General features: G+C 39.2%; 2 protein-coding genes across 3 annotated transcripts; both read right to left on the bottom strand.

Annotated features, from left to right (window-relative positions):
• Positions 1 to 371: 371 nt before the first annotated feature.
• LOC115747455 (potassium transporter 4) lies at positions 372 to 25426 on the bottom strand. The gene is made up of 10 exons (XM_030683637.2): positions 25409 to 25426; positions 6145 to 6223; positions 4954 to 5194; positions 4630 to 4875; positions 3911 to 3961; positions 3570 to 3830; positions 3320 to 3372; positions 2830 to 2944; positions 2481 to 2735; positions 372 to 1944 (listed from the first exon to the last, which is right to left on the bottom strand). The coding sequence occupies exons 2-10, from the start codon at positions 6184 to 6186 to the stop codon at positions 863 to 865; spliced, it is 2346 nt and encodes a 781-aa protein (XP_030539497.1). The 5' UTR covers positions 6187 to 6223; positions 25409 to 25426; the 3' UTR covers positions 372 to 862.
• On the bottom strand, positions 15567 to 19476 carry LOC115747510 (nudix hydrolase 12, mitochondrial-like). Of its 2 annotated transcripts, XM_030683699.2 has the most exons (7): positions 18832 to 19476; positions 18603 to 18691; positions 16967 to 17081; positions 16799 to 16882; positions 16339 to 16488; positions 15838 to 16052; positions 15567 to 15772 (listed from the first exon to the last, which is right to left on the bottom strand). In XM_030683699.2, exons 2-7 carry the CDS (start codon positions 18671 to 18673, stop codon positions 15766 to 15768), a joined length of 642 nt encoding a protein of 213 aa, XP_030539559.1. In that variant the 5' UTR covers positions 18674 to 18691; positions 18832 to 19476; the 3' UTR covers positions 15567 to 15765. The 2 variants fall into 2 exon arrangements, with proteins under 2 accessions (XP_030539559.1, XP_030539558.1); XM_030683698.2 differs by having other exon boundaries at positions 15567 to 16052; positions 18832 to 19475.
• Positions 25427 to 27408: the final 1982 nt, after the last annotated feature.

The following is a 27408-nucleotide window of genomic DNA, read 5'->3' as shown; positions in this document are numbered from 1 at the left end:
AGAGCAGCTAAAATCTCCATGGATTCAAGCTACCATCCCTATATCACCTCGGGGGACCGGTCATCGGCACTTGGCGGCGCATAACTCAAACTTCGCTCCGGTTTCCAAAAACCAAGATTTTACTCCTGACTGAATAATATGTCGAGCAAGAGCACTGACGAAGCATGGTTCGCAGCAGCACAGAATCACCAACCGGTAGGAAATGCCTGTGTTATGCTGCTAATACAGAGTTATTACTCATTTATTACCACAGCGACATCCAAACTAGATGCTAACATATTCCAGCACATAGATATAGTTGCCGTAAAACATAACCACCGAAGAACCCCAACGGTTCCCACCATCAAGAATTTCAAAACTCAACTAGGTCGGGAATGAATGCTTTTCCTATTATAAGCACAATTTGCTTGTGTAATCCGGGCTTGGAAAACAGAACAATACATGTGCTTCCATGGATTGGATACGACATCTCAATATCAAGTTGCCAGCTTCATATCACCCTATAAGATATATAAAAACGAAATCAATTAACCAGATGATGAACAGCTTTTTGTGTCCAGCTATACAATCTGAAAGCAACCCAAGTATACTCCCCTTGAAAGGCCTGCATCTAGAAACCTAATAACTGAAAGCTGAAGATTGATGGCCTATAACGATCAGGAGTCCCTCTTCTTTACCCACCACTAGGCGTATCATGAGTCACAGTTTCCCTCCCCCCCATCTTATGCAACCAAAAAGAAAGAACGAAAGCTCTAACCTACAGTCTAATGTACAACACCTTCTTCAAAGGCAGTCGACCACATCTATCTATCTCTGCCCACTAGAAAGAGAATCCGGGGTCACAGCAGAGACCCTTGAGGCTCTAGACATAATATATCATGCCAACTTCAATAAGACTGATGTGGGGAATGTTTAGCGCAACAGAAGGGCCTCTGCAGTTTTTTCGGAGAAATGAATATCCAAAGTCAATCACCAGCTTTTTCAAGAACGATGATGATCTCCTAGCCTTTACGTATGAATGACCCATTATATAAGCAACCCCTGCATCTTTTGCCTGGAACAGGTCCACCAATTCATCCCTCACAGCTGGGTCCATCCCTGGATTTGGTGGTAACTGAAACCTCACTTGACGCCTCCTGACCTGAGGGTTCTCACTCTCATATGCAGATCGCAAGCTTTGAAGTGTCGAAGATTTGCTGCTCTGGATCGAGAGATCAAACTCCTCCACCTCAGATACTACTAAGTTTGCAGTTGATTGGACAGTTCTGGTGCTTATAACTGCCATTCTACCGTCCAGAGATGAAGTCTCGGAGCTCGAGAATTGGGGTTCTACAGCTTCCATCTGAATGAACTCGGCAATGCTCTGTATGAGCTGATTCTCAAAATCTCCATCATCACGTTGAATGTCCTTATACCCATATCTGACGATGCATCTGTACATACGATAAGGTCTAGGACAGACACGACCGATCAGGAAGCGTTCTTCAGGAGAGACGTACGGCACTGGCACTGATTTCACACAAACAAATACAAGCACCTGATGGAACGCAGGGAGATTTGTTACGAAATGGGAAAAGATTGCAGGTACTCCTGTTGCCAGTTCCGAGTATATGAGACCTATTCCCGGCACGCGCACAATACCAAGGCTTGGACCTAAGCCAAGCAACCATTTTAATGAAACTTTATTATGCAGGTCGTAATTGTACTTCTTGCGGGTTCCATAATGCCACACAAACATGACAATCATGAAAATGCAAGAGAGAGCAATAGGGACCCATCCTCCCTGGGGCACTTTCATTAATGCTGCTGACAAGTAGACGCCCTCGATGATCCAGAAGAAGAGAAGAAAAGCTGCAGCCACTAAAACGCTTTTTCGCCAGACAAACACAATGACAAGCGCCATGAGAAAAGTTGTGACGAACATAACTGTCATGCACGCAACTCCTGAAAACCAAAATTGCAGTGGATAATTAGAACAAACAACTGGTCATGATAATTAAGAAGAAACAAAATCATCAGAGCTGCAGAACCAATATACCAAACTCCTTCAGCCAATGATGATTAGAGATCTCTTTTCTGGGTGGAGGATAAGAGAGTGAATACAGATATGCGCATAGATTACAGAGGAAGGTCTAACAGACAAAAAAGCATCGAAGAATGTGAAGCTCTTGTGCTGCAGAATGTTGAAAGACAACATACTAGACTATCTTGCCATGGTAGAGAAGTCGTCATCACAACTTGCCCTTGTAACTTCTAGGAAACAATGGGAAAGCTTGCCAGCACACTATGTCTCCCTCATGTTAGACAATCTTTACCAAAATGCGTGATAAATAATTTTCTAAAATTAGTGTGGCCTTGTCACTTAGATCAGTTTATGATGCGAGCAAACCCCCACAGTTCATTGTCCAGAAGCATCTAGCCTTCTACACAACTCGGAAAACAAAGGATTCATGTAGAGAGGGGAAAAGGGAGGAAATTACCATAAGCATTTCCAATCAAAGTTGTGTCTTGGAATCCAATTGCAATAGCAAGGGTAAGAATCATGAGGATCCAATTTATCTCCGGGATGTAGATCTGTCCATATATATGCTTTGAGGTGTGGACTACTTTCACTCTTGGAAAGCAACCGAGGGCATGGCATTGCTTGACAATGGAAAATGTAGCAGTTATAACCGCTTGACTTCCCACGATGGCCGCAAGAGTGGCAATGACAAATACAGGCCAAAACACGGGGCCTGTAGTGCAACGATAAAAAGTAACATCAGACCAAATGCCAAACAAGACCCATACAAAGAACTTTGAGAGGCATTATGGAGAAAACAAGCTAACCAGGTATTGAGTCGTAGAAAGAGTGAGAAATGGAGTCAAGATGTTTGGATAGGAAAGCAGCCTGACCCATGTATTGAACTACCAAACAAGGGTATATGACAACAGCGAATGCAAGCTGCACATTTCAAAGAGAAAATACACATGAGATTAATTTACACGTAAAACGAGGATCGACCAAGTGCCGTGTTGCAGCAGCATAACTTTGGGATAACAGAATGCATGACAAGGAATGATCCAGCCCTTTTCCACCAAAAATCCACTATGAAGAATAAATAGCATCATTGGATTCCAACCCTTTGGGCTATTTGTTTCCAGAAGGCATTAATTTTCATCAGATGACAATTTCATTCGCGTTTGTTCCCCAAGAATCTATCTATTACACAAACTAGAGTCGCTGATAATGATTATGTCCGCATTCCCATCATATTAGAGCTTTTCATATATGTGACATTGTGGCAAGCAATGCATAATAAGTGCAAGAAGATCTCACCCTTATTGAAGAAGCAGTAAAATGACCAAGGTCAGCAAACATAGCCTCAGTACCTGCCCAGAACAGAGAGAACTTCAGAAAGTTAGCCGAAGAAGTAGGGAACCAGAAATGGTAATTAGCAACCAAGCCTTTCAAAATGGACCAACTAACAACTCTCATACCACCTAAACAACTAAGGTCCAGAATCAAAGTCAAACGAATAGTACATGCACAATAGCGAATAGATCATCAGGATCTGGCACCCACATACCAGTTATTGAGAGGAGGATACCACCAAGAGAAATCCAGCCATCCTTCCCAGTCTCACTGAAGAACTTGATTATGTAATATGGAGAGATGGCTCGTATGATACTTGGATTCCAGTGTATAGTGTTATAAACACCAATAGAAAAAATGGATATCAACCAGATGATAACAATTGGAGCAAACATAAAAGCTACCCTGTGAGTGCCAAAATGCTGCAATGCAAACAGGCCCACCAATATGACACATGCAAGCAAGAGCAGTTCACCTGCATTAGGTAAACCATCGCAGTATATATGAGAATCACATCTCTAGTTCACATGGCCATGGGGACAGAGATCCACATACCCTTTGTTAGCTTGTTCTCTGTGACTTCTAAGCCTGATACTGCTGAGAGAACTGCAGCAAAATACATGCCATAAGAAAACAGAAGTGCAACGATCACCTATATAAGCTTCAATTGTCACCACCAGCCACAGAGTATGTCATTAAGCAAATGTTCATCTGAACTACTGATCGCATAAACAGAATAACTAAATCGGAAACAGGGTGTTTGTTCCATTTCTATTTCCCATTTGGATAGAAAATCCGTGTAAAACCATAGTAATATCCTTTGTAAGTCAATGATATAACGGACCGATGGTGCTGCATAAGACCAATTATTATCCTTATCATATTTAGTCCTAGAATCATTACTTGAGCCTACTAATTTTATGACTAATTTACTCACCGTGATATTAAATGTAATATATACAGATGTGAGCTAAAAAGCAAAGAAACACCAGATGGAGTTTAGTTATTGATATCTGCACTGCCCAAGCTTTCTCCGTTTGCAATTGTTCAGATGTCCTGAAGCTGCTTATGGGTATTTTCTGTCAAATCCCTCAAAAGTTTTACGAAAATTCTACTCAGAAAGTAAACAGGTCATTAGGTATCCAAGTTATGCTGCACGGCCCAGGAGACCAAGAAGGGTATTGAATATACTCAATCCAACAACCAACTTAACTTGAAGGTGAGAGCAAATTCTAATTTACACCAATTTAATAAGAATATCCCAACTATCTGACCTGAGATAGCTGGAGTAAGAACACCATCCCCAATTACCATGCAAGCACCAAATAATACGATGAGAAGGAGAGCTGTTCGCAGCTTTTTGTGCTTCTCTAAGAATCTTTTCAGCGGAGAAGGGGTTGCAACAGCTGCTGAGGGTCCGTATTTGTAGGCTGAGAGCTCCTCATCAGCAGCTTGTTGATTGGGAAGTAAACTAAACTTTGCATGCCGACAAAGTAGTGAATAAAGAGCAAATGTCCCACCTGACACGTACCAGATCTTTTAGTGTTTTGGTCATAACAATATAACTACACTATAGAGAAAGAGTAAAATCCTTATACCTTCACCATTATCATCAGCACTGAGCAGGATGAAAACATACTTAAGCAATGGTAGCAAAGTAAGAGTCCAAAAGATCAAGGAGAAAGCACCAAATATCGCATCTTCATTTCGGTGTGTCTGCAACTTCCCCACAAATGTGCTAGTATAGACATAAAGAGGCGAAGTGCTCAGGTCTCCATACACCACACCGAGGCTTTGGTATGCTAATATCAAAGTCCTTGATAGGTTGACCCAACAAAGCTGCGAGGCCACAAAAGACAAAGTTCAAGCCTCCGCCATTTACGAAATTTAGCAAAAAATAGATACCCATAAATTGTAGCATGGATATCTCTTTAAGCTCGCGTGAATGAAAATTCTGAGGAACCAGCAAAAGACAGTAGACATATGTACCCATATTTGTTCACTTCATGAACGAAGTTCCATGACCAAAGCAATACATGTAATATACGCATTCAAATAGCCAGTCAACTATGATACATCAAGTGCCTAAACTTCTTATATTGTCAACCTATAGAAATTCAAAACGAAACATTCGTAAGTCTGGCCCCAAGCTTTCATGTAACATGAGGAGAGACTACAAATGATGAATTATATTGGAAAGTCAGAGATAGTAATGACTGTTTGACTCAAACAGCATCCAAAAAAAAAAAAAAAATTGTAGACCTGACAATTCGAATCCCAAACTTCGATCAGACAACCAATTACTGCGTTTATCTAAAACAAAATGACAAGAAACTGAAAAATCAACGATTTGCATAGAAAACTTCGATCAGACTTCCCAGTGTACATCATTTCAACAACCTACATCACTACCCATTAGGCGCTGCTTATCAGAACAACAAACTTCCCGGGGAAAAAAATAAAAAACAAACTGTCTCAAAAACAGCTATTTTTTCAAGTTCCAGATGATTTGCGACACTTCATACGAACTAAAGAGTAACAGAAAAAAAACGCCAAGAGCAGCTTCAAGCTCCCGGAGCACAACTACAGATTCAACGAGACAGACGTGGGCATTTCCAGTGAGAAACCAACCCAAATCTTCACGCCAACAAACAGAAACCGCACCCCCAACGACATCAAAACAGCAGCGCAACACAACATCAGCCACGGCGGGCACCATGCGGATTCAAACCACGTGAACTACGACGAACCGAACGGCGAGCCCACCGCGATGATACAGAAACCCTAACCTGAGACGGGTTGCGAGGAGTAATCCCAGATTCTGGCTCCATGACCTGCGTCGCCAAGCCGGAGAAGCTCTCTCTCTCGAGTCTCTCTCTAGAGCGAAGCGGTATTCCCAGTGTGCTCCATTAATCCTCGAATCAGATAAACTAAAATTCCATTTAAATCTCGCGAATCTGCTGGCTTTGTTGCTTTGCGGAGTGCGGGAAACGACAACAACCTGCTCGCGTGTCGAGGTCTTAGCCTCATAGGGACGACGGGCCGGCGGCTCACGCGGGGGGAACGCGCGTTACTCCCTTAAGCTTTGCTTCGTGTCTACTTTTACCCCCGGCTGTTGCTCGTGTGGATGTAATTCGGGTCGAGTACGGCCCGACCGGCAAATTATGGCCCGGAACGGGGATTGGTTTTTCTGGCCACTCCGGTTGTGCCACGTGTCATCCTTGCTGGGAACTTGACCTTCGCGGAAGGCCCCACTCCGACTGTGCCACGTGTGATCCTCGCTGGAACTTGACCTTCGTTGAAGGCCTTGTCCTCGTTTGGTGTGCCCGTCTTCTCGTCGCCAGGACACATGCGATGGGCAAAAGTACGCCCATCGATTCCTCCGAGGTCGCTCCGAAAGCAAATTATCAGCGCCCAATTCCTAAAGTTCTATTGCAAGCTGGCCCTGGTCGAGAAAAATTAGGAGCGAGCATGATTCGGGCGGGTTTGATTTCCTTAAGAATCGAGATCGGACTGATGGTCCCGATTCTCAATTTTTGGAATTGGGAAACGGACCACTGGTCTTGTTCGATTCCTGGACGGTCCGATGAAATCCTAATAAAATTGAAATTAAAATGGAAATATATTTTTTAAAAAAAGGAACTTGTTCGATATTCACATATTTAAGTACAATATTCTCGTAATCCACATGAGAATGTCCATGTTACAGTGAATATCGAATACAATGTTCGATATTGTGCGTAATTACGTTAATATCGTTTTTACGTACAATATTGTTTTTAATGATAAAATATTTAATCGAAATATTTTCCCATGTGCAAGTCTCTTTCTTTGCCTAGAATCTCATTTCTACGCATACCAATTGTATTTTAAAAAAAAAAATTGAAAATTTGTCGATTCAGGTGGACTATCCCATCAGTTCGATACCCCTAGAATTAGGAATTAGACCGTCTGGACATCAATTCAAAATTGAGGAACCAAGGACCTCTAGAATCAGACCAAATCTGTCAATCTGATCCCTGTTGCTTCCAATCTAATCAGTCCATCTTGGTTGTCCGTAAGAAACACGAACATATTTACTACTTGAATAAACCCTTACACTTTTACACGATTCTTATTTCAACGCGCTATAGCAATATAACAATCGCTTCTTCCCTTTTTTTAATCTTTTCAATCAACATCCGAACAAAAAGTAATATCACAATTATTTTGGGTCGGAGTTTCCTTTTCGACTAAGTTTGCCCTTTCAAGTGATCAAAGATAAACAATCCATGTCACGATGAGATCACCATTAGGAAATCCATAAATGAGCTAAAATGCAATGACAATTTTCATCCCAGGGGGATCTCAAATTAATTTAGGGTGCAATGAACAATTTAAAACATCGGCTAATTTTTAATGTAAATTAGAGCATAGAGGGGTTCTCACGTCATTACGGTTTGGATCACGAATATGATGAAGATCAAAATAAGTCTTAAGAAGAAAATCGGTATTTTACTACCAATCGCAAGTTTCATGTTGGACGTAGTTCTTATAGACACCTGCTAGCTGCTATAAAATAGACTATATCTCTTCTTCTCCACAGCATTAATGGATGAAAATGATAGAAGTTCGAATCTCGATTCATGCAGTAACATCTTCTTGAATTGAAAATGTATGTTTCCCCGCGAAATTTCAGCATTCACTTGTTCTGGTCCCGCATGTTGATGATTCCGAACAAAAAGATCGATTCGGTATCCGTGGGAACATAAAGATAAAAAGAGTTTTCGAGAAATTGGTCTGTGTATTTGTATTTCAACATGTATTTAAGCAGCAAATCACCAAATATAAGACTTTCAAATGTCTAATTTAACATCGACCTACTCACAGCATAAAAATAACACTAGATAAATCAAATAATAGAGATATGTTATTTTAACCCTTGAGTAGTTTAGTTTATTGTAAGGTACAAATTAATGTGAAGTTGAATGAAAATCTATTCGCTTAATAAAATTACGTATACTTTAATCATCAAAAATTGAAATTTTAAATGGATAATTTTAATATGTGAGTTATATTGATTATAACATTCAATACTTAACATTAATTACCATCTCTGTTAAATAACTAAATAACAACCTATATTCGGATACAACATTTGCATATATCATCTATATCAAACTAGCAAAACATATAGAACTTACGTCAAAAAATCTATACAAACGTGCGGGAGAACAGGGGGCGGGGGCGGCCTACTACCGCACCCATCCCGCCTCGCCAAAATCCCATCCTTTGGTTCCCCGCAAATTTTCCCACCAACCTTTTTCTTGGAGGGGAAGAAGAAGAGAGAAAAAAAAAAAAAAAAAACCCGGCCGGGGCGGGAGGGGGACCCACGCACCCCGTGCGGTCGCGGATTCTTTCTTCGGTGATGAGTGAAAATGAAATTGGACATCAAGTGTCCACTAAGAGAAACAGAGATCACATCACGTTTTGCACATTGTAAAGTCTAGTGGACCATATGGCGTATGCCACCCATTAGTCTTCATACTCTTGATTTCCGGCAGCTTCAAGTGCCCCCCCAATCCACGAGTGAAATAGTACATAAGCATGCTTATGTGGTCTGATTCATCTTCAGTTCATGGCATGCAAAATCATTGGGAATTGTCTTTTGGACTTTGGGAATTCAACGACATGACTAGGACTAGGCAAAGGGATTAAAAAGATAAGGATCAATGTGTTGGAGATCCTAAAATTTGTTACGAAAGTGCAATTGAGTTCTAAAATTTTCAAAAAGTGTAATTAAGTCATAAAACTTGTTCGACAGTGCAATTGAGTCATCAAACTTTTAAAGAGTGTAATCGGGTCTTAAAACTTATCAAATTGGTGAAATTAAATTCTTCCGTTGATTGCATTTTTTGAAAGTTTTACGACTTAATTGCACTTTTATGATAAGTTTTAAAACTTGATTGCACATTTTGAAAGTTTTAATACTCAATTGTACTTTTGTGGCAAGTTTTAAGACTTGATTACATTTTTTTTAAGTTTTAGGACTTAATTACACTTTCATGATAAGTTTTAGAACTTTCAAGATACTTATTTCAGAAAATATATAAGTAGGTTTCTATGAAAACAACATTAAATGGTTTTATTATGAGAGAGAGCGCTTGCGATAGAGGTGCATGCGTGATTAGATAAAATGCCCCTCCTTTGGTTTAGAGAGATGACACCATCGAATATAAACAAAGGGAAATAATTTAGAGAAGAAGATTTACATCATTCACATTACTTATATGATCTCTCTAATGTAGTCGTCATCATAGCCCAGTTGATTAGTCAATGTGCCTATCTAAGTCCTTTGAATTTATCAATAGCCTCAAGTAACATAACTCATTTCTTACGAGAAAACTATCCAAAAAGTTATAAACCTAGTATGAATGACTAATCCAGCATTAAACTTTTCAATTATGCTAATTTAGTCATAAATCTTTCAATTGTGTCAATATAATCATAAAATTTTGATAATTTGAAAGTTTTAGAACTTAATTACACTTTCGTGATAAATTTTAGGACTTTCAATATATTTATTCTAAAAATATATAAATAGGTTTCTATGAAAACAACATTAAATTGTTTTATTGAGAGAGGGGGGGGCATGTGTGATTAGATAAAATGCGCCTCCTTTAGTTTAGAGAGATGACACCATCCAATATAAACAAAGGAAAATAATTTAGAGAAGAGGATTTACAGCATTCATATTACTTATATACTCTCTCTAATGTAGTCGTCGTCATTGTCCACTTGATTAGTCAATGTGCTTATCTATTCCAACCGGGGAGAACAGGTCATTTGACAAGGAGATTCCGAAATTGTGGAGGCTTGGTTCGATCAAGCCGGGGAGTAGGATTCCAATTGATGAATATTTAAACGAGACATGTACCATAGTCAACAAACGAAACTAGATATGTTGATCAAAATGATTTATTTGATATTATGGATGTCTTTACAATTAATTCCAATTGAATTGACTAAGTCCTTTGAATTTATCAATAGCCTCAAGTAACGTAACTCATTTCTTGCGAGAAAACCGTCCAAAAAGTTATAAATCTAGTGCGAGTGGCCAATTCAGTCTTAAACTTTTCAATTATAGTAATTCAGTCATAAATCTCTTGACGATTTGCCAATTCGGTCTTAAATATTCCAACCGTGTCGATATAGTGATAAACCTTTTAACTCTTGGCCAATTTAGTATTGAGCCTTTTCGATGATTTTGCCAATATAATCCACCCGATTAATTCTAGCTGAAAAAACCACTGATGCCGCGATCTACTCAACGCCAGCCATCTTACGTAACTCAGCCGGCGCCCTACGTAAATTATTCCATGTCGGATGAGCACAAGAGACGGGAACATGGCCATGGCAATAGGCCTTGTGTACCGAATACCGCCGTCGCGTTGGGAGACGACGTAGGAGGCGGAGTTTCGGTATTTCTAAGGAAAATCTCATTGGAACCAAGCTCGGTATACTCAGCACGATCTCACTCAACCTCAACGTCAAACAAATAACAAGCGAGACGTGGAAAAATCGATTTGGACACCACAAAAAAAAAAAAAAAAAACAGAGTTTCGAAATCATTTCTAGCATTAATTTTTTAAATTCTGAAATGGCCAAATAACTATTCAAGCACTTTGACTTCGGCCCTTTTTTTTTTTTTTTCCCAATTAATTTCCGATGGACAATGATTTAGAAAGTCATTGAAGTTAAGATGTGATCTTGAATTTTGCGGCCCCCGCACGTGTGCAGTGCTGACGTGGACACAGCCCCCGCAGCAGAGCCGTGGACTCAAATTGGATTCCCCCAACACGCTTCAGACGCGGGATGCTGCGACGCGACTAGCAAGGCCGGCGCGTGCACCACGCGCCCTCGGGAGCGGGTGGCGATCGCATCCGGAACGAAAATATGGGAGGATAACACGAAATGGAATTGGGCTTTCATGCAATTTTTTTTTTCTATTCTTGTTTATGACTAAATTTAATTTATTTTTTGTCGAAAAATTTAAAGGAACCTATGGAAGATGTTTATAATTAGTTTCTGTTTCTTGTTTTATTTAGTTATTTTTTTGGTCGAAATTTTATTTAGTTTTTCACTAGAGTAATTACAATCTGGAAATCGATCCGGAGCAAGTATTTGAATCTATTATGGCCAAACCTTTCGATGTGCAACAAAAATAAACATTAAATTGGTTGTAACAAATAAAAAGCAATATGACGTGTAACTCATGTACTCGATCGCATAAGAAAGGCAAGCTACTCGTGTATTTTTATTCGAGCAAAATGCCTCTTAAATTAACATAGGCCCGATGAGCGTCTCGTTAGCTCAAACTCGAATTTGCAGCTGCTTGGCTCGGAAGCGGCTTGAGAAATCGATCGGTCCAATTCGTATACTTGCACGGTTCAGACTCGTGGGGTGCTTTCGGAACCCGAATCGAGCTCGTCTTGAAATTAGACCGAAGTTTGCAATTTGTCAATTGAAAACCGAGCTCGAGCGGTATAGTGGACGGGTCCTCTTAACACCGCTCTCTAAGCGCCACGGGGACTTACCTCGGCGACGAAAAAATATTATTTGAAATGTCACAATCTATATTAAGTCGACGAAATAAAAAAGAAGGGGGCATTATTGATAGTGAGGTTAGAAACTAGGAGATATTGAAAGGGACATCAGCAAATTATTGTACATAGAATCACGTCATCTAGATTAAATTTTATTTGTTTCTTCCACGGTTTATTGAATTTGATTTGATTGGCCATGCGTGGGATGATGGCAACTTTAACTGCTTCGATCATGATGGTGTCGAGTTCAGATTGACGGGCTTAGGAATTTTCCGTAAGAGGTCTTTAGGTTCTTCCCATTTGGACATCGATGTGCAATCCTTCTAATCTACTTTTTTTTTTTAATTAAACTTAGGTGATATTTCGTATCGTGCGATAGAATAAACAAAAAAATCCACAAGCAATGTCGATGGTCATAGCCCCCGCTAGGATTTTATCTTTGCAGTTGATTTCGTTTACGCTTCGGCAGAAGTCGCCAAAATTTGAAATCTTATCCGAATTTGAAATGATTATGAAGTTTTCATGTGGGTATTTACATGGAAAAAGTTATGTATAGTGAACATTTCATGTGTTACTTGATTAGAAAAGGTCGAAATGCGTGGATCACAAAATTTGGGATTAAACAGAAAATGAAAAGTAAAAGTCTGTCTAAACACATTTACGTTTATGTTAATACCACGAAAAACTACAAATTGGTACAACCGTGCCAAACGGAAGGTAAAAACCTTAAATCGGTATACCCGTCAACTGTCACGTATCATCTAACTTCGTAATTTAACGGTAAAATTTAGCGAAAACTAACGGATGGTAAATTTGTCATAAGTGTACCAATTTGAAATTTTTCATAGTCAAAAAATTGATTTGGGGTAAATTGTCACACGTACATAAATTTGGGGTTTTTCGCGATATTAACTGGTTAAAAAATTATAACCATCAACCTACTCAAATCGACGGTGAATAAGCCCGCTTGGGTGAATTTTTTACATGATTTTGAATTTTAAGAAACTTGGTCTTGGCTTTGATTGTACATATATATATATATATATATATATATGGTATTATCTTATTTATAAGATACTTTCTCTGTTTAAAAAGTAAATTCTAATTTCGAAAAGTAATTTTGAAAAGTGGCCTCTCTAGAGTTTTTTTAATGGGTCGATTGCCACATACGTCAACAACAGTCACTTAATCCCATCTATTCACACCTATTCAAGCATGTCTTCTTAAAAAAAAAATCATTATTCCGTTTGTTTTACAAAAAAAAAATCATTTAGAAAATATTTTTCTAGAAAAGATTTCTTATATCGCTTGAATGAGTAGTCAATTGAAAGTATTTTCACGGTCGATAACAATTTATATTTAAACATTTTCGTGTACAACGAAAAAAAGTTTGTTCATATTCGTAAGCGATATAAGAGATCGTTTTTTAAGAAAATATGTTTCGAATCGTTCATTTTTTGTTAAACAAACGGAGGCTAAGACTATTCACTCCAATCATTTTAATTACACAAGCAATTACTAATTTTATCTATATATAATTCCATCATCGAAATTGGACGAATGATTGGAAAGGGTATTGAAGCAACAAATCAAGAATCATAAAAGAAGATCGTAATAGTGACATTGCAAAATCTTCAACAAATCAGTGTGAAGATGACACATCAAGCAAAGCATCCACCAGTTGATCAATTGGAGATTTTTTTTTGTCAGATTTGTCTTTTATTTGATTTCCTTGAAGATCATATTGTTATCTTTCATCTTTAACTTACACCATAATTATATGTGGTGATAGCTTACCATAGCCATGATAATGTGATAGTTGAGAATGGCACATCAATACTGATTACTTATGCTGGGACTAGTTAATTTGGCAATGAGACTAGTCAGTTTTCACTTAATAATATTCTGGTCATTCCAAAAATCAAGAAAAAATGCATTATCTATTTCTCAATAGACGGGACATTATTCTTGGTATTATTGTGAGTTTGATGCCCCCAATTTTTCTATCTCAGACTCTAAGACACAATGGGCATTGTTGACGGGAACTAATCGGCAATGATTATATACCAATAAGGACCCGCATTTCATGACATTATTTCCTCAGAGAAACAAGGTTGTCAACGTACGTGATATCGCCGATCAGACTATCCAAATAATCTTTTTTTTTACAGCTTTTATGATATGATGATTTGATTTCAGTAAATAAATCCACTACCGCTTTATGCACAAGTTGTCAAATCAGTAAAAGTTTTTTGTGGTACAAAAATTAGTTCGGGGTGAATTTGTCACATTTGGGATAAATTTGTCACATCCGTGCTAGTGACATTTTTCGTGGCATTAAATTTTTATTGTATATATGATATTATGAATGCGTCATATATAAACATATTGAGTTTCAACATATGTATTTTCGATTTAAAGAAAAGTGTAAAAGAACTTACTTAGGGTTAGGACTAAACTGGTACAAAATCGGTTTGTTTCCAGGTTCTTCCCTAAAATCAGCCATACAGGTTTCGTGTTCCAAGTTCCTAACTAGAACCGGCCGGTTAACGGTAAAGAACAAAGAACAATTAGGGTGATCTATACACAAGTGAATAAATACAAGTCAAGAATAAAGCACTATCGTAAGAAACGATTTCTCTAGAAAATGGATTGTGCGGAGTGTGAGGAAGTAAATAATAGATTAGTTTGCTTCGATTATTATTTCCATTTAATGATCTATACACAGAGTTAATGGGTAAGACTCGTTCGGTCCGTTCACAATGGGCCAATTCGGTCCCCAATTCCAAAAACTGAAAACCTACATTTTCTTTTCTTATGAACACATACAATATTCGTCACTATAAAAAGGATAATGTTAACCCCCCCATTAACACCGATTCAGTTCACTCGCCCCTACTTACTTGTGCGTGGAAGACGCCCTCTGCCAATTTTAAAATTTCGACGCGGGTCGGCTCAACACATTGAATCCACTTCAATGAAGCATCAAGATTGGAGGTCTTATCCATGGTGCAATGAAGGCAAGCTGAATTCTCTCTCACGTAAGGACGAAGTAGGATTCAATGTACCAAATTTTGCAGTGAGACATGCAAGGAGATGGGTGTATTGACGCTCCTCCACCACTCATGGCAAAACCAATCTTAAAATAAGTTTGTTTACAATGGAGATGTTGAGTTCGAAAACACTTGACTAAATACATCAAGAGGTTGATACGGTTGACCCTGTAGGAGAACTTAAACTGGCTTTACTTATCATCCAGCCGAAGATTTAAAGTACAATTTTTTTGTCTATTTGAACTGATGGCGAGGTGTTCCGCTGCAGGGACGATTGTGACTGACCGTGTATCGAGTGAAAAAGGGACGGCTGCGACCGACCGACCGACCGACCGTGCATCGAGGGAAAAAGAAAACAAGGAAAACAAATCGATTGGTGCCTCGACCAAATAACGAAATGTGAGACTGGAAATAGAAAGCCAGGTCAAGCTTCAGCATGCCAGAAGATGTGAGTCCATTGTGTCTGCAGCATCAGAGATAACAGATAAGAACATCACCGTCATGGGTATATAGGCCAGCAAGACTAAGTTTCTTCTTTGCAGTTGAACATCAAATTCCTTGAAAGCTGGGGAATTGAAGAAATGAACACTTTTCTTGATGAATCTAGAAAAAGAGTGCCAACGGTCTATTCCTTCACAAACTCTTTATCCTTTTCACATTTGGAAGGACAAACTCGGCACACTAGGATCTAGGACACACACGAGAACCTAATACACAAGTAAAACCCGAACCGAGCAGGTTAGCTAACAATTTGGAACCCACAAATTAATAATTACAAGTCCAGAGACATGTCAGCATCATTCAGGACAACGGTAAGCCCTTCACCGCGATGAGCCAAGAGAACGTCATTCCGTGGCGTTGGGCACTATTAGGGTGATCTATACACAAGTTGGGTGTGAGGATTTGGCAATCCGAGACGGTCGGGGAAGGGGACTCGATCAACTCTTCCATTGCCTCGAATTCATGTTTCCCATTTTCTTCGAGCATGTTCAGGAAATTCTCCAGTGCGTTGCGCATCCACTCGTAGCGGCAGAGTTCAAATGCTTCTTTTACACACAGCTGTGGATTACCATTAATAACTGAGTCAAAGGCTCCAACAAAGAAGCAATGTGAATATGGGGCATAATCTTAGTGATTGCATAATATCGGTCAAATCATCCACAGCTTTAAGGGGATTGCAGTCAATAAGAAAGAAATATTTGGCTTGGTCAACAAGCTTTGAGACGATTGCAAAGGCAATTTCCACCAGAAACTTTAACCAACTATGTCCCAAACTTGAACCCAAAGATCCTAAATATGTGCTCTGATTTGGACATGAAAATATGAGTTTCCAAGAAACACTCACCCATCTCCTATCATGATTTTCACGCTCTGGCCACGTCTCTAGCTCCTCAGTAACCTCCAATGCAAACATATAACCTTTGCAGCCTCCTTCTAGACTGCACACGTCCTGTCTGCTCTTACTTCGGAACTCCCAAACCCCCAATGGTGTGTCCTGAACAATGCGAAATATCAGCGATACGTCAGATAGTTCAAGGTGGCAACACGCCACAGTAACTACTGAGTACTCATCATTTGCTATTACAATTACAGTTAAAGTAACCATAAATCTGATAAGGTGGAATTGCCCGCAAATGAAGATTTCATAACAGATAGATTTTGTGGCACATTAGATGAAAAAGCCTAGTTTAGGTAATTCTTTCCAGCTTTTGGCTTCTCTTACGGTAAGCATGTCTCTGGCGACTGCCAGACTTCTCAGACTTTTCCATACAAAGAAGAAGGTCCAAAAGACGAAAATAACTTACATTGAGGTTTCCCCTTACTCCCGCTTCCTCTAAAGCTTCACGACATGCGGCTTCTTCAATAGTTTCATCATCCTCCCATCCACCCTGAAAATGGAAAGCAAATATGTCTCTTAACAAAATAAAAACACAAGAAAACAATGAGTACCGATGTCCTGAGACAAATTATACCTTTGGAAAGACTAGATCATCACGATTTGGTGATGAGATCATAAGGACTTCGATTCTGATTTCCAAGTTATCTGTCTGACAGTCATTTCCTTTTGTGAGGCGGTAGGGAATGCATCTGTTACACAGATTTATCTGTGAGCAACACTCCCCAATGGACGCTGAGTTTTAAAGCATTAAGTTGCACGGATTATGCATCATGTTAATAAAAGTGCATACCAGAACTTTCCAATCCCGAGATCTCTTGCAACCAATGTTAAAATATGATCTACTAATGGAAGAATTATGGGATTCAAACAGATCAAGCAACTTGCTCCAGATGATCAGAACTTATACTATCTTTCACAATTAAAAGTCAAGCACCGTGACATCTTAGCTTACAAGAAAGGATGGATCCATGTCTTCAAAACTTTAGATAATTGAGATTGCGAAAGCCATTAGTACACGTCGGACATGTGATAACTTTTATCTGCAGCGAATTGCTTCACTATCTCTTCTTCATATTCATTGAGACTCAATTTCCATTTCTGGTTTACTTTACTTTCATGACTACTTGGGAAATACCATCTTTTTTAAGTCTCTACAACTCATGAACGCATGTAATCCAATGTAAACTCGCACAAATTGCTTCAAAGTTCTATGCTTGATCTGTTTTTTTGTTCTTGTCCTACCCAAACAGAAACCACACTAGTGAAACTATTAGCTGAATAGCGCCTCCCCCAGATGTGAACGCACTGCACGTCCTTATCCCTATAGTGTACACTCATTGCATAGCATATTGTCATAAAAAGTCGGTGTCAATGCATGTGAAATGCCTAGATATCTGTTATTTCTAGTGGCCCCAAGGTGAGGATGAATAGGCCTTCTGAAAGCGATAACCAAAGGTAAACAAACTGAGGAAACAATTATTGATGCAAGCAAAATTATCCTTTAAAAAATGAACCCAAACTGTAAAGTCAAGTTCACGTCACTGTCTGCCCCCATATGCCATGTCTAACAATAAAGAAAGGCGGTAAAGATCTGCATTTTTCCTTCCATTGGCCCTTTTCTTTTCTTAAACATGGCTGTGCCCAGCACGAACGATTGGATCCTTGTATTCCGCATGTAAGACAAAAACTATCAGGCATGGTTTATGCAGAAAATGCTCCAACTTCAGAACCTACAGATACGATACACGCACAAAGAGCTTGCGAGCGTGCGTCAAGTCAATCATAATATTCCCTTTCTTGATGCAAATTGCAAACAGTAGATAAGGAGCAGGTGTGTCGTCCTTCCTTTTCGTCTCTATCTTTTTGGCCAGTTGGTTGTAGGAATCCAAGTTTTATAAAACGTATGGCTGACCCAATTCAAACACAGACGAAGTTCTGTAGAGATATATGCTTTTCAGGTGGACACGCTCCGAATTTTCTCAGAAACTTCAGGGAAATTTAAAATTTGAAACTTTCCGTCGCACAAAGCAAAAGATATTCGACAAAAATGGTGGGGTGGGCATCACGATTCCATCAAATTCTGCAAATTTTACTCAGTGCCACAAAAAAATTAAAAAAAATCGATCGTGCATAAGATCATCAGGCGAACTGTTCATGTCGGTAGAACAAAGAAGAGGTTGCACCAGCAAAAAAAGGAAACATTGGCATACCCAGAAACAAGCCGCAAGTTGTTCTCGTACCGCTGCCGGTGTCGGCCTCTCCGAGCCAGCATTGTTGACATGTTCGTCCGGCACAAAACCTTCAAGAAAACATGAGTCAATTCACTATAGCTCATCAAACAAGCCAAAACAACCGGTAGCGATCGAAGCACACAAGAACCCATCAACCCAAATAACAGAAAACGCAAAGCAATCGATCGAAACAGCACGAAGAACACACCAAGTTTTCGTTTTTTCTTTCTGGGGTTCGCCTCTGTTTAGAGCCCAATGCGGAAGAACAACGAGGAGGAGGAGAAGTCACAAGAACCGCGAGCCCTCAAAGCCGTGCTCCCCGAATCATGGGTCCACAGAAAAAGAATGGAAGACAGATAGAGATATTCTTGAATCCTTCAAATCCCAAAGCGCCCTGTTGTTAACTAAGTCCTCGCGATCTAGAAATTTTTTGTTCTTTCTCGACGACGGTTTGGGCAACGAGCGAAAGATTTGAACGGACAAAGTTCTCGTCCTCTGTCTTCCTCGGACCAGTTCAAGATCCCGGAAGAACCACAAACGGACAAAAGAGAAAGAAGAAGGGGCAATGAACCCGACACGACAAGAACAACAACAGGAACAAAAACACAGAGAGAGGCAGAGAAGCAAGATGGGAGCTTTTTCTTTCGCCCTTTCTGGGGGTGAAAACGATGAGCCGAAACGAAATGGAAGAGAGGGGATGGAGAGGGAGAGAGAGAGAGAGGGGAAACCAAGAAGTGGCGACGGAGAGGGCGAGAGATTTCCGCAGAGCGACGTTCGCGATTTATAACGACTGGCCGCTGCGCAGGAGGCTCTGCATCCGGACGTACGAAGCGGTCGTTATTTGTTGCCCCCATTTTTATTTGATTTCTTGTTTTGTTTTGTTTTGTATTCTCCTATTCTATTCCATCCTTAACCAATCGACGTTTCAAAACTTTAACGGGCGCAGATGAATTCCGCAATTCCCCTTTTAAAATTAAATGAATTTTTTTAAGGATTTTTATCTTTTATTTATTTATTTATTTATTATAATAATGATAATAATGATGATAATAATAATGTTGTTATCTGTCCTTTTATAGAAGTATTCTTGCGGGGAGCAAGAGGGGCGACCGGCGCCGAAATCAATCACTTGGGGCAATCGCTATCCCAAAAACCAAATTGTCCACCGACCGATTCCGACCATTGGGAAGAGTTCAAATCGGTTCGCGTAGAAAACGAGATTTACCTGCAAAAATAAAGATCGGTGCGACATTCATGCCGCATTTAAGTGACTCCGAAAACCACCATGCTCATTGCTTTGGTAAATTGATTTCGTAAGACCGGCACCGAACTGCCGTCGTGACTTTGAAACGATTCTGTCTGTCGCGTCTCCCGCGTGCCGGCGCGGTGACCGTTCATCGATTGGAACTCTCTCGATATTGACGGGGTTCGCCGGTTGAAAAGTTGGCTTTTGACATATTGATGTCGTAATTCTAGGGGAAGTGAAGATTCAGGCACGTCTTAGAAGCCGATTTCCGAATGGTGGTACAAGGCGGGGCAAGGAGGGCTGCGTGTTGGTGGACTTGTTTTGCTCGGCCCCGAACAGATTAGGTTTGGCTTTCACCCAGACCAAATTGAATCGATTCGATTTAGTTCAGCCGAGCTGCTCGAGCACAATTCGAGAAGTTACTACCGTGGTGTTAGAGGTGAAAAGGGTAAGTTTGTTTTATGTTTCAATACCTATTTCATGTATTATATGTTTTAGCCACCTCCCAAAGTTGATACTTTTGACTCTTCACGGTCTCGACCAATTTGATTCTTTATTTCAAACTTTCTATTGCCTTCATGAGGTTTTCAATACGAGACCACATATTTTCCTAATTTTAATTTTTACAAATTTCGAATTCCATATGTTTTCATCTATGAAAATTTTTTCAGGCCAAATTTGCCCGGCCTTGTCCAAAGATAATATGAGTAGCGTGTGTATGCCTACAAAAATTGTGCTTCAAGCCAAAGTAAACTTCCCTAGTTAGTGACAATCTCGTCTTTAGTCCTATCGGTGAGTGTCTTCCGGGCACTTGTTAAATATATTTAACGTGAAATTATTCAATTGTGAGAGCACCGATTATGTAAAAGACGTGGACAATCGTCAATCCCGTTGGAAACTACACAATTTCCTCAATCGATTACTTAAAAAGTATCTCCGGAGCACTCTTTAATGAAAAGTTTAGCTAAGGATAATAATGTCAACTTCATTCCTACAACGGGCAACGGGCACCCTTCAAATACATTAATTTGAGATACCAAGAAAGAAATCCGTGAGTATTCGACACATAATATCACGTGTCGGTTGTTGAATGGTCGCGCAATATCTCCTACATATTGTAAACGCTGCTTAAATGTGTTATGGCCTTCTTAGGCGATAATGACTCTTTCCTTCTCTTCCCAAACAAACAGAGAATTTCATATAGCTTAGTTTTCGCTTTCTTTTTTCCTCTTTATTTTATTACTTTAAAACCTAGTTAAAGAAAAAATTTTGATTTCCAAATTATCTTTTAAGCATAGAAGAGTACACCTAACTTCTTTTATATTTCAAGTCAATTCATTGATGTATTCCGGGAAGGTAGAGTAGAAATTAGTATGATAAAGTTGCTCAAAATTAAATAAGCGAATATGCTCAATATCTAGGGGTGTGCATGGTCCGAGCCGGTCCGGTTCCGGTATGGAACCGGGGACCGAACTCGTAGTCTTGGTCCCCAAATTTTCGGGACCAAGGATCGGACCAGGATCGGATAGGACCGGGATTGGCGGTCCAGTCCGATCCCGGTCCCGGCCCGATGGGACCGTTAAAATCTAACCCTTGAAATATAATATGCTCGGATTGCATGTTAAATTACAATCTATACCCCCGGTTGAATAAAAAAACACGCTGGTCCAGTTTACTCACCTTCATAATGAAGGTGTGTCTTCACATAATGGTAGGTTTAACAATGACATTGGTCTAACCGCTAACACAATAGAGATATATAAATGACAGAATTGAAAAAACTTAGGCGATGAAGACATACTAATAGTGATGTTGTTCACTAAATGAATTCCACATCCAAGCAGTGTACAGAAATAAAATACATGATTACTCATTGAAATGAACAACTAAAATGTATGAACAGTAAGAAATTGCCACCACTATATTAAATGAATCGATTGAATCATGTCTTTACGGAAAGAATATGTCAACATACATTCACCACACAATGCCTTGGAAAAGACCATAATAAATAGGATATATCGTATTCATAACATTGAGGGGTTGTCCGAGTTTCAAGAATGTATAGCCTAACAATGGAAATGGCTCGAGAAATGAACATTGAAAACAAATGAAAGCTTCATTTTTTTAATTATATATATCTATATATACAAATAATTATATATATTATAGGTGGTCCGGTCCGGGCGGTCCGGGCTGGTCCCATCCACCTAAAACCGAGGACCGGACCGCCCGGTCACTGGTCCTATTTATTGGGACCGGGGACCGGACCAACCCGCTCGGTCCGGTCCGATCCCGGGCCGGTCTATGCCGGTTCGGTCCAGTTTGCTCACCCCTATCAATATCCAATAAAAATAAGGTATATACTATACGATATCTAGAAATAGACAAATCAAGATAAAAATAGACAAATAAGGTATATATTATATGATCTCCAGGAATAGGAAAAAAGATTATGATGTTTTGATTTAGGGAATTGTAAAAAAAAAAAAGGAAGAGATCTAAAAGATCTTTTTTATGAGCTTATACTCTTTTTGTCTTCAGTTCTATTTTATTCACAATCCTTTAAAAATATGATGAATGAAATCCAAATTTCAATGAATTATTCCATTTCTCCGTAATCTATTTATTACATGAAAATCAAAATGATGATAAATTGGAATACTATGATATTATTGGTAGATAATACTAATAATCCTGATTTTAATTGTTAGAAAGTCCAACTCAAAGATTTAAAATATTAGGTAAAAGGAGACCACATTAATATGAAGAGCATATATAACTTGTCTACAAGAGATGTTGAACAATCTTTCAACATTAATAATATATAATTAATTGTCAAGTAAAACACTCATTAAAGAAAGGCAATGATGTTGAAATGATATGTTGTCCCAAAAACGCGTCACACACAAATCTTAGATTTTTTTTTCCATGGCATCATCGAGTCCCATTATAGTATACTAAAGAAGGAAGCTGCTACCATGACAATTTAACAGTATTGTCGGTTATTTCTGACCACACGATCTTCCAATCAATGATTGCTTCATGTAAAACAAGTGGTGATGGTGTGTAGGTCTACGGTTGAAATTATACCATTTCGATAGTACTTGTCGGAGAAGCATTTCCCATTAAAGAATGAATGACAAAGTTCTATATGCGCTAGAAATTCACCGATAAAGTGTTGACTTAGATTGTAAAGGAGTTTACTCTTCTCATTTTGATCTTAGGTTCAAGCCTTACTAGAAGCACTTCGAGACTAAAGTCCCAAATGCACCGGGCCAATGTGGGTGACTGCTCCCTTAAAACCGCTCGGGAGCTAGACTAAGCAAGGGGTTTCAAAGCTGGCTTCGGCATCACCTAATCGCTAAACAAAATTGTACTCCTCCATTATTATCCATGTCATTGACATGTTCCATTACTCGAATAATGCACCGAATGTATTGTTTAATCGCACCCGCACAAGCCTAATCCATGTGAACCAAAGCCTTTGGGTGACCACATTGAATCAAAATGACACCTTTTGTTGCAGCTGCTCTACATAGATAACTGTCTTGAAAATTACATGCATCTCTAAAATCCTCTTTCGCTCTCTGGCGTGATTAAGTTCAGCGCACTTTATCCGCCTTGGGATCGACTCGATACTAAGGCCACTCTCATACTCTTAGCTCAGGATCCGTCGGTTGGAGGTTCAATTTATGCCCGGCAAAACTCATATTTAAGTTGGGATTGTGATGGTGGTTTGTTGTGCTAGTTCCCCTCCAAGTAGTTCGTTCATGTGATGTTACTATAGGATTTCTAAAAAAAAAAAAAGGGAAAGAAAAATAGCTCAATGCACTTTGCATAACATAATGGACAAATCGAACCCATGTTGGGAGAATCCTAGTTCCTAGAGGTTGCGTAAGAGTTTTTTTAATTGCTTCTTCTTTTTTTTGTTCCCATGACTTTATCATATGGATTGGATTCCTCTATATTTAGGAGAATAAGTATACTTGATAATGTTAGCTCTAAGACCAAAATATCCTCAACTTTTGAGAAATTTACACGAAGACCGCACACCTAACCAAAAGGAGAGAATAACAAAATAACACGATCGATCCGGGTATCCATTTGTTCAGCGACCGATGTGTTTAGATCTTTTGTGCCGGGAGGGTGTTTCGGTTTACCTAAAATTAGAAAAATACTGAATTTAGAGGATCTCAGTCCTTATTATATAAATATCGATGTCTTTCAGGAAGTTAGTGCCATTTCCTTGTTAATAGTATTTTTTTTTTCCTTAGTATTTGCAACGAAAGTTCGTAAAAAGGGTCACAAAAGCTTATTTGAACAAACCAATCTCTTTCTTCAATTATGTGCTTTGTAGAGGGAGATGGCTTGAGGAATTGGGGGTTTGCCACGTGTATATGAAAACCAAGTCTGAATGCGTACTCCTCATGGTCAAAATGAACACGAATATATGTATGTTGTTCTAATGAAAACACGTTAGGCTGGGGTTGAGCAAGACAAACTAACGGAATTGGAAACTATCCGGATCAAATCGAACCAAACCGGCCGATTTGATTCCGTTCTCAGGAGCGCTGGTCCGATTGGATTGATTATTATTATTTTTTGTTATTTTTATTTCTGAAATTTAAACCTACTAATCCACCGGTTATTTTTTTTTATTTCTTAAATCCGAACCTAATTTTAGTTAAAATATAAAAGTTAAAGTCCGTATTGCTCATCCTTACTAATAATCCACCGGTTTCATTGGACCGTCTAAGGATCAGATTGGACCGAGAATCCATCACCCATACGATGGGCAAAGTGAATACGACATATGATATATGTTTAAATAGATTGATTGACGCAAGCCTACTCAAGGACACAAGATAGGTCAAGAGCTTATAGAGCCGAATTTCGAAAGGACCAACCTTCAATCTATTTAAATTAGCTTGCACATGTATCACGAATTTAAGGTCAACTATTGACCCAACCATCATAAGAGAGAGACGCACATGCGCTTTTGTTATCCGGCCTACTTCATCACATCCGATGTTTCAAAAAAATGAACAGAATATCAACAGTGGGCCGAAAGGAAAAGATCACACAATGTGTACATCAAAAAAGGGCCGACTATCATCCCACCATCATGCCAACCTTTTCCCATATAACTCGATGACGCAAGAGCACGGAAAGTGCCGAACAAGTTTCATGAACCGACTAAGTCTAAAACTTTTATCGTTGCAGGTGTTCGTGACCTAAAACATTTTGCATAGAGTCGGTGAGATTTGCCCTTCCTCTAGAATGACAAACTCTCTTTCATGTCCGAAAGAAAAGCGAGAAGTCATTGCATGAATTAACAAGGAGCCGGATTTGGACCATTCCATCTCATTTGGATCTCATTAGATCTGATGGTCGAAAAAGTTTATATATATATACTAGTTCACCGGATAAGCGCTTGAAAAAAAAAACAATTTGGCCCTCATGCATGGACTTCTAGGGTTAAATAAAGATTTCTTACACCACTTATCCAAGAAGAAGTAAATTTTTCCTAGGGTTTCTCTCTCTCTCTCTCTCTCTCTCTCAAGAACCGTCCCGCACGTTCTCTCGCAATTTATGACGTAAATGGAGGCGGTCTCATGGGTGACATTATACCCCACCAATTGATCAAAACTCGGTATTTTCTAATACTCTCGTGTCTAAAGCAAACCAAAAGTTGATGACAAAGAAACACGTGTGAAACAAATCTATTGTGATGTCCCATCGTTCAACGTGTGAAAACCCTAGCGAGCTCAAATGAACAAGTTAAAACGCATGCAAATATTCAATGACATGCTAAAGACGACCGGAAGTTAACTACAAACAATATATCGGCCGTAGCGTCCAAAGTGATGTATGAAGTATTGAGGCATGATTCATACTCCTTATTAAAAGAAAAGCACGGGATTCCATTTCATAATCCCTATCAATAGAAAAGCACAGGATCACACCTTTTAATGAGCGGGAAGAGATCCGAGGTAGTTGCCTCGATGGGATCCCAAACGCGGGGCCTTCGAGCCATCAGAAGGCTTTTATAGTTTGAATTTATATTTATTAATAGTTTAATGTTTGGTTTATATATATATATATATATATATATATATATATATATATTCTTTTTTCACTTGTAATCGAGTAATGTAATTGAAAGGTGTAAAGTGCCAATTATAGAGGAATAATCTGCTGGATGTAGCCCTAATTTAAGGGCTAACCGGATAAAGTTTGTGTCTCGATTTCTTTTTCTCGCTTTTACGCTTAACTTCGTTGTGGGTTGTGGGCCGAATCCTAACATGAAGTCGCATGAGGAGAAGTTATTTTGATCTTACAAGCATATGAAGCCAAGGTGAGGAAAAATAGGAAGAAAAAAAAAATTAGACCCCCCCCCCTCTCTCCTCCCCTAAATCATTACATGTGCAATAATGCACCATAATTGAAACAAATTATTTCGCCTTCTTAATTAAGCTTACATGAAATTTCGAGAGATGCTTTCACCCCAAATAAATATAAACAACAGGGGAAAAAGAAGAAGAAGAAAAGAACAGACATCAAGAGATTCCAGAGGCGTCCTCTCTCCTCCAAAAGTTGACCAACTCGATATTTAATCAAAGAACACATTATTAGATGACGATCTTGAGAATCACATCGTCAGAAATGTAAGAATGCTTCTTTTCTCTTTCGTTGAAAAATCTCCCGCCGTGATTGATCTCTGCTGCCGTTATGTTGCGTGTATTTTTAACGAGCAAGTCCCCGTGGGATGGCTTAGAATATTCGGTCTATAAGAGTATGCTCGAATATTTTGTTGAGAGTCCAAGAACGACCCGTCGTATGAGGCATGTGCATGCATCTTGTGAAAATTAGAACTAGGATTTTAATTAGGGTTTGTTGACTGTTTTGTGGGTGAGTGTGTCTACATGCACTTAAAAAGGTTCTGCGAAATTCGTAGGTTGTTGTCGGAATTGGGATCCTCTAAATTTTTACTTAGGGAGCAAATTCACCTTTAGAAGTTGACATCTTGCTACAAGGGCGGCTCGGATCTACTCCCCCTTTCTTATCTTCTCATTTTTTTTTCCTTCCTTTTTCTTCTTTTCTGGTCGCCTTCCCCCTCTCTCTTGTCATGACTTTTGTTGGCTTCTGTCGACAGCGTGCGGTAAAAGTCCGATACCTTGATGCTCTATCCAATTTTATTCACTTTCACTAACACGTATAACTCAATAATCTCTCCCTCTTAGTATTCTTTGCTCTTCCCTTAATCTAGGTTTCCTTCGGCATTCAAGATATCTCAACTTGAATCTCCATTAATACCAAACTTCATCCATAGTCTTTTTCTCCATACTAAACCATGAAGTCCGCCATCCGGCTCGGTCCGTATTGCTACGCCACAAGAGAGAGCCAAGATATCTCAACTTAAATCTCCATCCATACCAAACTTCATCCATAGTCCGATGGAAGTGCACGACAGAAGTCCAGTACCCTAACCTGGGGAGATCACCAAGAGAGATCCCAAATTCAAACCCCGTCAAA

Source organism: Rhodamnia argentea, chromosome 5, assembly GCF_020921035.1.
Source record: "Rhodamnia argentea isolate NSW1041297 chromosome 5, ASM2092103v1, whole genome shotgun sequence".
Classification (NCBI taxonomy): Eukaryota; Viridiplantae; Streptophyta; class Magnoliopsida; order Myrtales; family Myrtaceae; genus Rhodamnia; species Rhodamnia argentea.
This window is presented reverse-complemented; position numbering and strand designations above follow the sequence as displayed.

Excerpts from the sequence above, each read along its gene's own strand:
- LOC115747455 (XM_030683637.2), bottom strand. The coding sequence starts at position 6,186 with ATGGAGCCAGAATCTGGGATTACTCCTCGCAACCCGTCTCAG. Across the intron at positions 4,876-4,953 it reads TGCTGATGATAATGGTGAAG|GTGGGACATTTGCTCTTTAT; the intron begins GTATAAGGATTT and ends GGTACGTGTCAG. Across the intron at positions 3,962-4,629 it reads TCTTACTCCAGCTATCTCAG|TTCTCTCAGCAGTATCAGGC; the intron begins GTCAGATAGTTG and ends ATTTTGCTGCAG.
- LOC115747510 (XM_030683698.2), bottom strand. The coding sequence starts at position 18,673 with ATGTCAACAATGCTGGCTCGGAGAGGCCGACACCGGCAGCGGTACGAG. Across the intron at positions 17,082-18,602 it reads AACTTGCGGCTTGTTTCTGG|ATGCATTCCCTACCGCCTCA; the intron begins GTATGCCAATGT and ends TCTGTGTAACAG. Across the intron at positions 16,883-16,966 it reads ATGATCTAGTCTTTCCAAAG|GGTGGATGGGAGGATGATGA; the intron begins GTATAATTTGTC and ends TTCCATTTTCAG.